This window comes from Heteronotia binoei, chromosome 10 (assembly GCF_032191835.1).
Source record: "Heteronotia binoei isolate CCM8104 ecotype False Entrance Well chromosome 10, APGP_CSIRO_Hbin_v1, whole genome shotgun sequence".
Classification (NCBI taxonomy): Eukaryota; Metazoa; Chordata; class Lepidosauria; order Squamata; family Gekkonidae; genus Heteronotia; species Heteronotia binoei.
The window spans coordinates 58,708,359-58,721,957 of NC_083232.1; the positions used below are offsets into that span (position 1 = coordinate 58,708,359).

General features: G+C 42.0%; 1 protein-coding gene across 1 annotated transcript in view; it reads right to left on the bottom strand.

Moving 5' to 3' along the window:
- The window catches only part of COLQ (collagen like tail subunit of asymmetric acetylcholinesterase), an 87,350-nt gene that overhangs the window by 28,123 nt on the left and 45,628 nt on the right, over positions 1-13,599 (bottom strand). Inside the window, 4 exon segments of the mRNA XM_060247708.1 lie at positions 99-143; positions 5,724-5,750; positions 7,725-7,787; positions 12,256-12,327. Of these exon segments, the coding sequence (XP_060103691.1) occupies positions 99-143; positions 5,724-5,750; positions 7,725-7,787; positions 12,256-12,327 (207 nt within the window).

A 13,599-nucleotide genomic window follows, 5' to 3' on the forward strand; every position in this document is an offset into this window, starting at 1 on the left:
CCTATGTCAGCTGTCAGCTGTGTTATATATAGTTCAACAACTATGTATACTCTATAAATGTGGAAAAGACTATGATGAATTTACAGAAATAATTTTACCTTATCACCTTTGCTGCCTTTGTCACCCTTCTCTCCATGAGCTCCCTGTAGAAAGCCATATCTGAGATTAAGACCATATATATGCTATAATATTGAAAGAACCACTTTTTTAAAAAGCTCAGCAAAAAAAAATCTTGTTCCTTCCACAGGTACCAGAAGGAGTCTTGCTATATCACAAATGATTTAATAGAGAATGACTTTCAAGTTAGATGCTATTCTCTGAGGTTTTGGTCTTCCACCAGAGGGTTGTCAGTCCTCCCAAAACCAAGCCACTTCCTGAGCTAAGCTGGGTCATCACCACCATCATCATCATCTAGGACAGTGTTTCCCATTTGCAGGGTCGCAACCCAGTACCAGGCCATGGAAGCCTCACTACCGGGTAACAAGAAAAGCCAAAACTAACCCCGCCCCGAGCAAAGCATGACCTCTGCTCTGCTCCCTTCCTTCCCCCGTCTCTCTGTTGTGCAGAGAAAAGCTAGCCTTGAAGACTGACACAGGCTGCAAAGCCTGAGCTCTGTTTGACTTCCTTCCCCCGTCCCTCTGTTGTGCAGAGAAAAGCTAGCATTGAAAACTGACACAGGCTGCAAAGCCTGAGCTCTGTTTGGCTTCCTTCCTTCCCATCTCTGTATTGTGCAGAGAAAAGCTAGCCTTGAAGACTGACACAAGCTGCAAAGCCTGAGCTCCGTTTGGCTTCCTTCCTTTCCTCGTTTCTGTGTACAGAGAGGAGCTGGGCTGCCTCTCCTTCCTTCTCCCCCCCCCTCCCAGTGTTTGAGAGAAAAGCTGGCATCCACTGGCACTTAGACCCATGAAGTGTTCTTCAAGGTATGAGCTTTCATGTGCCTTGCAGTATGTTCTTTTGGGGAGATTTCCCTGGGAGGCCTGGGCAGCAAAGAAGGGGGGGATGTTTTATTCAGTTGGGATGGGTGGGAAGTGGGCATTCCAGTAGCTGTATTTTTTTTACAAAACGACCCCTGGGCAGAATTGTTGCTGGCTGGGGTCATCTGAGTTGCTGGCTGGGCTCCTTCCTTCCTTCCTTCCTTCCTTCCTTTCTTCCTTCCTTCCTTCCTTCCTTCCTTCCTTCCTTCCTTCCTTCCTTCCTTCCTTCCTTCCTTCCTTCCTTCCTTCCTTCCTTCCTTCCCCTGCAAGTGATGCTCTGTCTGTATTCTTGGTGCTGGCGCGGGGAGCAACAGTGGGAGGGCTTCTAGTGCCCTGACCCCACTGGTGGACGTTCTGGTGCTTTTGGGGCATTGTGTAAGAGAATGTTGGATTGGATAGTCCACTGGCCTGATCCAACATGGCTTCTCTTATGTTTTTATGCTCTATCCTTCCATGTCTTTCCTTTCCTTTCCTTTCCTTTCCTTTCCTTTCCTTTCCTTTCCTTTCCTTTCCTTTCCTTTCATTCTTTCCCTTTCTCTTTCTTTCTTTCCTTCCATTTTTACTGGATGAAACTTTTCTGTTCATCAAACTGTTGTTGCAGACATAAGAGCTCTGCCAATGAAAAGTTGGCACTCCCAATTGTAGCCAGCTGGCCTTTCTATGAGATTTCTGTGAGAGTGAGAGGTGTGGGGCAGAAAGAGATTATTGGAGATTACTGCTGTATATCTCAACAGCACTGGAAGTGATGGTACTATGAACTTGCCACCATTTTACAGGTCCTGTTTTTAACAGCTGTCTGACATCAAAACTAAACTCCTCCTGTAGATATTAAAAAGGATGAAAGAAGTTCACTGGCTAAATATCTGCACAACAGGTTGTTTTTAAAGGCATAGGGAAAACAGCCAGTAAAAAGCTGCAAGCCCCTCAAAAATATCCTTTTTGGGATAACTGCAGAAAAGCTTGCATGAACTTCATATAACTTGAAATTAATTCATTAATTGCAGTACAATTCTCTGCTACTTTTCACAGCAATGTCCCAGTGTTTCAGCCAAGGAAAAGTATGAAAAATAGCTGCCAAAAGATTTTCTTGAAACCAAGCAAATTTGGTTGTAGCTTGAAGCAGGATTCCAGTAGTAGCAGCTGAAGGAAGGGCCTACTAAATGTGTCAGCATATTTTGAGGTAGAGCAGCTGCAAGGGCCCAGTGTGGGTGGTACACAGTGCTGGCATTCCTGATGGCAATGGCAACAGCACTCCCAACTGCATACACCGGATGTTGAGGAAGGGGTGTGTAGCTAGTGCAGGCAATTAAACCCGGGCATTAGGAGTGCTTGCAAGCTGGAGAAGAACACACAAACAGACAGGTGCATGCAGGTGTGGGGGTGGAAAGAGAGGACCCTGGGAATGTATGAACAAATTGCAGACCACCCACTTTCCACCCCCATTTTGGCTCAGCATGAGTTTCAGAGAGATTTTTCTGAAATCGAAGTTACTTCAGAAGAAGAGGCAGGTTTGGGGGAATGCCCTGGAAGTGACATGACAGGAAAAGGTGGAGTTTTGGTTCCGTGTGCGCCGGAAGTGACATCTCTTGGCCCTTGATCTGGAAGTGACACCACAGGAAATGACATAATTTCTGTCTCCTGGCTCCATTCCCAAAGTCTCCTGGCTCCACCTCCGAATTTTAGTGGGCCATGAAGGAGAAGTGTAAAAATAACCAGGCCATGGGAAAGAAAAGTTTGGGAAATCCTGAACTAGGAGAAATCAGGGAAAAGATAAAGCGGGTCCTATTATTGCAGATTGGAGTGAAAGCTGAAAAAGTTAGACTACTTTTCTTATATGTTATTAGATATGACAAACTGTACATGATACTTGGACAGGCATACAGCAGAATACCAGTCCCGTCCAACTGTTCAAATTTTATACACATTAATTGAACAGTCCTTCCTGTAGCTCCATAAATAGTATATGTCCAAATTGAATCTATAGTGTGTTTCCAAGACCCTCAATACGCTTGATGATACACTACAGTTTAAACCATCTATAGCAATCTCACCCTCTTGCCTCCCTCATGCACAAGATTTCCCCTTTTCTTTCTTCTTTCTTGCTGAGCAGTCCCTACATCTATTTTCTTCTTATCTGTTTGTCTACAGCTGTCCCATCTCTTGCATTATTATTTATTTTGATGCTGGCCCAGCCCAGGAACTTGAGAAAAAAGACAAAATCACCTGCTTATCTTCTACTTCTGGAATGGCATATGAAAGGCTTTTGGAAGTTTAAAATAAACAAAATGTTTTATTGAACTTGGATGGGGAAAGGTCAGGTGGAATCAGGGGTAGGATGTATGAGAATAACCAAAAACAAAAACTGAGACAACATTGTAATCACACTAAATAATTTGTTGCCCACAAGTAAGTGTTTCTGCTATCCAACAAGGTCTTTAACCTTGATGAGAAGCTTTGATGAGAGAGGCTTTCTTTTCTTTCCTGCTTTAACAATCAAGCATACATTTCTGAGTTTCACAGACACTTCAGGTTTAGAAGGCAAGAACATATAACCCAATTCCCAAAATCCTTCTTTATACACAAACCAGGGATCATTCCTCTTTCAAGAGATACCTTTTCACTGGGCAGGAATTACTTCTCTTTATTAGAAGCAGTTTCCCTTTCCTGCTTAAATGGGGATCCTTGTTGTTCCACTCACTCCTTCTGCCACTCCTAGTCCACAGTCAGTGCTTTACTCTCTCTTCTTTAGCTGTCATTTCCCAACTGCAATTTCTTAACTGACACTCTCCACAGAATTCTCTTTGAACAGCCTATCAGGCTGTAACTCAAAGGTTCTAAGATTCTGTGAGGCATTAACCCTTGATAATCCATCATAGCACCTCTCCAAATTGCTGATATTGCAGAAGCATCTTCAGTAATTATCTGCAGCGGTCTCTAACACAAGACCTTAGATGCAGGAACAGCATATTTGCCCCCTGACACAAGAGGCTGTACCAGTCTGGGCCTGTTCACACACATCTATTCATTACTAGATGACTCTTGGCCACATGTGTATGCAGAAGTAACGATGAACACTGAAAGTTCTGTCTCTAATGATTAACTGGTGGTGACTGCTGGTTCAGTTTCGCAGGTTACCATTTCATGTTGTAATCCAACAAATATGGCGGATCATATGGAGGATGGTGTGGAGCTGTTTTCTGTGGCCCCAGAAGGTAGAACCAGAACCAATGGGTTGAAATTAAATCAAAAGAGTTTCTGGCTCAACATTAGGAAGAACTTTCTGACCATTAGAACGATTCCTCAGTGGAATAGGATTCCTCGGGAGGTGGTGGGCTCTCCTTCCTTGGAGGTATTTAAACACTGGCTGGATGGCCATCTGACAGCGATGAAGATTCTGTAAATTTGGAGTAGTTGTAGGTTTCCTGCATTGTGCAGGGGGTTGGACTAGATGACCCTGGAGGTCCCTTTCAATTCTATGATTCTATTAAATGACAGTGTATGGGGAAATGCCCCTTAGCAATTTGCCCAAGTTTTTCAAAAGAATGTCTGACATTTATCTTGTTCTCACCCAGGGGCTTGGGCATAATTCTTCCTTGTATGCCATCTAAGTCCTAGAATTTTGACTGCCATTCCATTTCTTCTTACATTCTTACATTCTAGAGTGTCCAAATTCTGTCATGGAAGGCATCTGTGAAACAATACTCTTGTGGACTGTTTTCTGCTAATGTTTTGAAAACATCAGTTTATCAAAGGTTATATGTTAAAGCCATTTTTGTACTGTAAGCCTAACTGATTTAATGGTAAAACCCTGAGGGGATAATCCAGGTGAGCTCAGGTACAACACCAGTGGCCAGCAGAGATACACAGGGTTCAAAAGAACTCTGTTTTTTTTGCTCCTTTCAGAAGTGTAAAGGATGAATTTGCATACAGGCAGCACAAGGGGACTTTGCAGGGGATGGGAGGCTCATATATATTTCCTGTATCTCCATATAGTGTACCCCACAGCAAATCACTCATACTGCAAGTGTGGGGAACCTGCTTGACACATGAAGACTGGTCTGGGAATATGTGTAGTTATGCACATATTTTTGCAATGGCTTTTCTGTTGTGTGTGCACCAACACTGTGAATTTAAGTAGACAGGAGAATGTAGAACCCAAGCTCCTTAAAACTTCTACACACATTTTATTTTTATTTATATATTTATTTGATTTGATTTATTTTACTGCCCTTCCCCCCTTGCATGGGGCTCAGGGTGGTTTACAACAGTTTGGCTCAATACAGTATTAAAAAAACAAGTTAAAAACCACAAAAACACAATATTTAAAACATTCAGAAACATTTAAGTATTTTAAAACAGGATGGAGGTGCTAGGTTAGCTAGCATTCAGTCATGGGGAAGGGGGTGCCAGGCAGATATGGAGAACTGTCACCGACCTTGACCAAGGGCCTAGTGGAACATTTCTGCCTTTACATGCCCTGCAAAACTTTAATAGATCAGGCATGGCATAGAGTCAAGGTGGAGAAGGCCCTGGCCCTGGTCAAGGACAGCCAGATATCTTTTGGGACAGTGACCTCTATAATGTTCTTATCCACTAATCTTAATGCCCTTCAGGGGGCATGGACATTGTGCTTGACTGGATCAGGCTTTGTCATATATGAAACAGTTAACCATCACATCTTTTGTTCAAAGAAAATAGATTGCAATGCTTTTCAATAACAAACTAAAAGCTTTTACTTGCATCACTGACCTTTTCTCCTCTAATTCCGGGGTGTCCCTAGAAAAAAGATACATAGCTTAACATTTGCTACTGGTGAAATCATTTTAACATCTGAATTTTAAAAGCCATCAATTATTAGTTGCATCAACATTTTAGAAAGAGATTGCAAATAGAAAAGCACAAAATTACAACATACCTCAGCCAGTAAATCAGCATGAAACAGAAATGTTAAAAATTAGGTACATTAAGTATGTTAGCCAGGTTTGAAATTGCTTTAGTTTTTTTTTAAGCAGAAGGGACTATAACAGCTAGTATGGAAATCTTCATGTAAAAATCTTCCTAAACCTTTATATTCCGCTGTTTTTCTTTACCTATCAAAGTTAAGTCTCTCAGTTTCAGCTGGGCTTCCAATTAAATCCAGTTCCTACATAACAAGTAATTTCTATGAACATTTAAGGGCTTTTGAAAATTTATAAGAAACAGTCTTATAAAAAATAGTTTAATCAGAATGTATTTGCTCTGGATAAGATCTTAATGGCACTTGAACTGGGATTCTTTAATCACCTTTAGCTATAGGAAATAATAATGGATCTATTTATTTCTTCTGGGTTTTTATTAGCAGAAAGTAGAGGGATTTCACCTTAACCTGCCATTTGAAAATTTGCGCAAAGCTTTTCATTCTTTTTTCTAATACAATATTGTCAAGAAGGCAGAATACCAGCATTCTGTACTACGAGGCTAAAAAGTGTGCTAATATGCAAAAAAGGAGGATAGGGTGGTAACCTAGCAGAGTGACAAACGTAAAATCGGCTTAACCGTCGAATATGTACAGGAAATGATAAAGGTTTTGCTCACAGAGAACATACTTCTACAGTCCAAATTTACTGTGCAATCCTAGACAGTTACATCCCTATTAAAGTCTATTTTAGTCAGTATGCTTAGAAAGGCAAAACTCTGCTGAGGATTGTACTGTCAGTTGCCTGGGAGAGAAAGTCTATGCAAGATTTCTACCTTTAAGGGAAAGCCAATACTGAGAAAGATGGAAAACAGTTCTTTCTTAATATAAAGTAATTATTTGTAACTGTCAGTTGGCTGCTGTGAAAGAGACAAAGACCCGGTCTACATATGAGACAGAATGAGGCAGCAGAATCTTCAGGTGACCAGATGGGCTATCAATCTGCAGATGAGAATAGTCACATTTGTAATGTTCCACCTTGGAAAAACTCCCTACAATTTGTTTTAGAAAATAGCACACCAGGCAGAAAGGTTCTAGGCTAAACCATTGCATGCTATGCTAGTTTTCCACTTACAAGGGAGCATTAGGAAATACCATCACCAAAAGAGTTATGCACGAGAACAAAGTGATGTCTTCTGTCTCATCACAGCAAGGTTACACACTGTCCATTATGTGGGCCTGACAGCTGTATGGCACCAAGGCAGCCCTTTTCTTTCCTTTCCAGTCTACAAGTAAAGATATAAAGACCAGAAACAAGGGGTTGACTCTCAGCTTATGGTCCTTCTCTTGTTTATTGTTGACCTTCTTTATCTGAATGGTATTTTACTTAAATCATACTTAGGTCTATTTGTAAACTGGCTTGACTCCCCAATGGGGGAGAAAAGTGGGAGAATAACAGTGCAATCCCAAACAAAATTACACTTTTCTAAACCCATTGACACCAGTGGATTTAGAAGGATTTAGGATGGATTATAATTGGTCCAATTTAGTTAGTAATCCTAAAGAGGGAAGTCCCATTTTATGCCCATCATGTGTTTTTAGGATTAAAGCCTACATGTTTTCATATTAGATTGAAAGAAGAGATCTAAGAACAAATCCAAAAACAACTAACAGATTGGTAAACCCCTTCTGTCCTTGCATGATAGCTGTGAAAAAAGAGAAGTCTATCAGCTGTTCCTTTCCTCTGCTGTTCAAAACAAGACAAGAATATCCACAAGCACTTTCTAACCAAGAAAGCAGCTGTAAGCAGTTAGGAGAAGCCAGTGTGGAGTAACACAGCAGCCGTGTCAACCAACCTTGGAGCCCATTGGTCCTCTTGTACCTGGCAAGCCCATCAAACCTAAATCTCCCTTTTCACCCTAAAGGGGTCAATAAAGAGTGTTAATTACAGCTGTGGAAAAATGTCAGTAACTGACTGGCACCTCTGGTTCTGCACCAGAGTGGTCAAACATGCAACACTGCTGCAATTCTGGACACAGTGATAGAGGGGAATGTAAGGCACATGCAAGTAACGGAGCCTAAACTGTCATCTCTTGACATTATCTCTTTCTAAGCAAAAAATGGCCTTTGTCGGCAAAAGGGATATGCTGCCAAGCCAACGACATAAGGTCAGAGCGCCTGCTCCGGCTGCAACGCCACTGAGGATGTTCTCCGCAGCCGAGAATGAAACATCTGGAAGAAAAACTTTCTCCAGTAGAACATGGCACTTGAGCCCGAAAGATTCTACAAACCCTAAAGATGTTACCAGCCATGAAAACCTGAAATCTTTGATGACATAAGTAGAATTGGCTCAAGCTCTATTTTGCTCCCCTGCTCTGAATCCTGTTGTAAGCAGATAAAGGTGGGGTTTGTTGTCTTGTGGTTATTTCCCCCCTCTTTGCCACAGGAAATAGTGCAAGGGGAAGGGGTTGCTTTTTTGGGAGGGGGGGGGGTTTAGGTTTGCCAGCTCTGGGTTGGGAAACACCCGGAACTTTACAGGGGTGGAACCTGGGGAAGGCAGACTTTGTAGAGGTTATAATGCCATAGAGCCTATCCTCCAAAGCGAACATTTTCTCCAGGAGAACTGATCTCTGTAGTCTGGAGATAAAGCATAATTCTGGGAGATCTCCAGGTCCTACTTGGAGACTGGCAAAGGCAAACCTACTTGTTGGGCTGCTCCACAGTGTCCTCTGCCCCCCATTTGCAGTGATCTACCACTGTAATCCACCTAAATTGCCAGTTTGGGCTAGTGATCTGATCAGTTAGTGTCACCAGTGTCTTGATTTATTCTGAGCTATATTGGTAGAATCATAGAGTTGGAAGGGACCTCTAGGGTCATCTAGTCCAATTCCCTGCACAATGCAGGAAACTCACAAACACCTCCCCCTAAATTCACGGGATCTTCATTGCTGCCAGATAGCCATCCAGCCTCTATTTAAAAACTTCCAAGGAAGGAGAGCCCACCACCTCCTGAGAAAGCCTGTTCCACTGTGGAATCACTCCAACGGTCAGGTGTTATTTCTAATGTTGAGCCGGAAACTCTTTTGATTTAATTTCAACCCATTGGTTCTGGTCCTACCTTCTGGGGCCACAGAAAACAATTTCACATCATCCTCTATATGACAGCCCTTCAAATACTTGAAGATGGTGATCGTATCACCTTTCAGCTGCCTCCTCTCCAGGCTAAACATTTCCAGCTCCTTCAACCTTTCCTCATTGGACTCGGTCTCCAGACTCCTCACCATCTTCATTGCCCTCCTCTGGACCCGTTCCAGCTTATCTGTATTCTTCTTAAAATGTGGTGCCCAAAACTGAACACAATACTCCAGGTGAGGTCTTACCAGAGCAGAGCGATACCATCACATCACGTGATCTGGACACTATACTTCTGTTGATACAGCCCAAAATTGCATTTGCCTTTTTAGCCACTGCATCGCACTGTTGACTCATGTTCAGCGTATGATCCACTAAGACCCCTAGATCCTTTTCGCACATACTACTGCTAAGACAAGTCTCCCCCATTCTATAACCATTCATTGGATTTTTCCTACCTAAATGCAGAACTTTACATTTATCCCTGTTAAAATTCATTTTATTGGTTTTAGCCCAGTTTTCCAGACTGTCAAGGTCATCCTGTATCCTGTTTCTGTCTTCTTCTGTGTTTGCAACCCCTCCCAATTTAGAATCATCTGCACATTTAATAAGCATTCCCTCTATTCCTTCATCCAAATCACTGATAAAGATAGGGTTGCCATGTCCAATTCAAGAAATATCTGGGGACTTTGGGGGTGGAGCCAGGAGACATTAGGGGTGGAGCCAAGATTAAGGCTGTGACAAGCATAATTGAAATCCAAAGGGAGTTCTGGCCATCACATTTAAAGGGATGGCACACCTTTTCAATTCCTTCCTTCCATAGGAAATAATGAAGGATAGGGGCACCTTCTTTTGAGGCTCATAGAATTGGACCCCCTGGTCCAATCTTTTTGAAACTTGGGGGTATTTTGGGGAGAGGTATACTGAAATTTTGGTGCATCTACCCCAAAAAACAGCCCCCCAGAGCCCCAGATACCCACGGATCAATTCTCCATGATTTTCTATGGGAATAAATCTCCATAGGGAATAATAGAGTTCCCAGCAGACATTTCCCTCCCCTCCCCCCGCTTTCTGACGACCCTGAAGCAGGGGGAGGGCCTCCAAACCGGGGGATCCCCTGCCCCCACCTGGGGATTGGCAACCCTAGATAAAGATGTTGAACAAAATGGGTCCCAGGACAGATCCCTGAGGCACTCCACTTGTCACTCCTCTCCAAGAGGATGAGGAACCATTCACAAGCACTCTTTGGGTGCGATCTGTCAACCAGTTACAAATCCACCTAATGGTAACAGGACCCAAACCACATTTTACCAATTTGTCAACAAGGATAGTATGCGAAACCTTATCAAAAGCCTTACTGAAATCAAGATAAACGATGTCTACAGCATTCCCCCAATCCAGCAAGGTAGTCACTTTCTCCAATAAGGAGATCAAGTTAGTCTGACATGACTTGTTCTTGAGAAAACCATGCTGGCTCTTAGTAATCACATTCATTCTTTCTAAATGTTCCAGGACCGACTAATGATTTGTTCTAAAACTTTTCCAGGTATAGAATCAAGCTGATGGGTTGGTAGTTACCCGGATCCTCTTTTTTCCCCTTCTTGAAGATGGGGACAACATTTGCCCGTCTCCAATCTTTCGGCAGCTCAGACAGAGACACTGAGCCACTAAAAGATACCTCCTGGCAGCCATTTACATCTTAAAGAGTCAGAAAGCTCTCTCATTAGACATGTTGTCTGCTGCACTGATTAATATTTTACAAATGGAAATGCTAGCACCTCTATAAAAGCACAGCAGCAGTGTCCTTGCAGGGAGGAGATCACTGGAGCTCCCTGCTGAAAAGTTTCCTTTCAGGCCTAGCTGGCAAGCTGATGGGAGGGATCCTCATGCCGACTTAAAACCAAGGGGAGAAAGTTACCAGGAATAAGCAAACTCTGAGGTAAGGTACACAATGGGAAAAGAAAGAGATTGATAGCAAAAGAGAGAAATAAAAAGGAATGTGCATGGGAACTGGTGGGATCAAGTATGTCTGGGTTTGGAATAATATTTAGAAGGGAAAGGAGGATGCAGCTTTCAGGGCCTAGCCACTATGGAAGCAATGGGGGAGGGGAGGCAATCAGAGCAGATTATTCATCCTGAGCTGGTTTTGAACATGGCACCACCATGGACTATGTAGCCTAAATGTCTTTACTTCTTTAAACCTATCATCACAAAGGCTGTGTTGTTTTAGAGTTGTCAACCTGCAGGTGGTGGCTGGAGCCCTCCTGGGATTTGGGGGCCATAGAGATCACTTCAATGGAAGAAAATGGCTGCTCTGGAAGTTGAACACTATGGCTTTATATCCTATTGAAATCCCTTGCCTCTCCAAAGCCTGCCCTCCTCATGCACCAATCCCAAAATCTGAAGGTATTTCCCAACCTGAAACTCGCAACCCTGATTGTTTTCCATGACTGTCACAGGCTAAGGCAGCCAAGTGAAAGAAATACACTGAAAAAGAAAGATGTGCTGATAAATATGCTGTCTGGGGATGCCTTTTAAAGTCAACTGAGTAATCAATTGGTACCTGACAGATTAATGAAGAGTGAGAGCTGACAGCCAAAAGCTATTGCCACCCAGAAACACAGAATCATTTTCACTTCCAAACGAAGACATTACCGGTGCATGTTATCCTAAACAGAACTGTACCCTTCTAAGACCATTGCACTCAGTGGTCCTAAAAGAATGGATTTGTGCTAGATATCTCTTTCTTATCCTCCTTTGTTTTAATCTTATTATAAAGGTGATGATGAAGAGCACCTTTTTTCTAAGAGCTACATTGGCAGGGGCAGTAAGAAAGGAGGATATAGAAGGTGGCAGGATAAAGCCATGTATGCCCAATGTATCCCACTCTGATGGCACCGTGGTTCATTCTCCAGCCACCTTCCACTGAATACTCTGGAGCAGATATGAAATAATACTTTCTACATTTAAAAAAAATGATGCTTCAAGGCTGTCAAAGAAATAAAACTATTGCCAGGATCTAGATCTAGTGATCCTGTGCATGCATCTAATCATAGGCAACCTCTGTTTCTTTCTTTTATTATTTACCTGTTTATTCCATCTGCATTGTACAAGACTATGGAAATCTAAATGAAACAGGATAGATCCTTAAAAAAATTGCCAGTTAATTTTACCAAAAGAAGGCTGGTTTTGATCGGATTGATTTAATGTAAAGCAAATCAAGACAATTTCTACCCGAATTGAGGAAAAACTTACCCGAGGTCCTGCTGGACCAGGCCATCCAATAAGTCCTGGCATTCCAGGGACACCTGGAGGTCCTGGTCTGCCCTTCAAAGGAAAGGGAAAGGGAAGAAAGAAAGAAAGAAAGAAAGAAAGAAAGAAAGAAAGAAAGAAAGAAAGAAAGAAAGAAAGAAAGAAAGAAAGAAAGAAAGAAAGAAAGAAAATCAGATATAACGATACTGAATTTCATGTCTGGGGGCCAAAAAGTTTTGAGTGTAACGAAGATTTTTCAAGCTATATCAACCTACCAGACATAACCTTGGAAGTTCTTCCAGGTCATTGTATCTTATGGGCAGTGGCATATGGGGGCACGTTCCTTGCAAGGAGTTCATATATAGTGCTGCATTCTTGTGTGGTATTTTGAACCACTTCAGGGTTTTGAAGGAAAAGTGGTCATATAATTCTTTTCACAATGAGAATCCCTGGTTATATCCTGCAGAGTATTTCTTTGGCTTCTGTATTGGAGTAATTAGATAAATGGAAGTATTCTATTAGTGAGATTAAATAGTTGCCATGGCATAAGGGAGACAATGGTTTGGAAATATATATTATGCAAAGTGCCAGTTTTTAATGAACGTATTTTGGCAAATCCAAAATATTAAAAAATAATAATAATTCTTTATCCTGTTGTAACAGGGTAGTATGTGAACTGTCCAGTTCAGCCATATATTTACTAGCTTTAGGCAAGTTAACATTTTGGATCCCAAATGGATTCTACAAAGAGAAGGATGGAGGATAGTTACTGATATCCGTTCTCTCACTTCAGACCTCCAATTCCACCTTAATGTTGTTCCTTGGTATCCCCTGCCTCAGAAAAGCAGCATTTGGGGGCACATTTCAGGCACTCAGTGAGAGGTGATCTATCAAGGTCAGTATTGCCTACTCAGACTGGCAGCAGCTCTCCCCTCCACATCACTCATTACCAGATTTTCCCCCCACATCACTCATTACCAGATGATCATAGCTGTAGATGCCAAGGATTGAACCTGAGACCTTTTGCCTGCAAATAGATGCTCTATAATTAAGCCACAGCCTTTCCTTGAATTTAAGGATCTCTAAGTTACAAAAATAAGTGATTGTTTCTTTATAACGGATGCTTTTGTAGAATGGCAGAATATATTTATGAATTGTTGGAAGAGGTGTTGTAAAAATATATCCTGCAGAGTATTTGGAACATGCACTTGATGATACAAGATTTCTTTTTTGTTTTGTTTAAAGTTCCATAATTATTTCCAAAGTGAATTTACCATAGACAAACCCATAGGGTATGTTCTCTACCCCGTCTGGGAGAAGGGGCCATAGCAGTAATAGAGCACACAT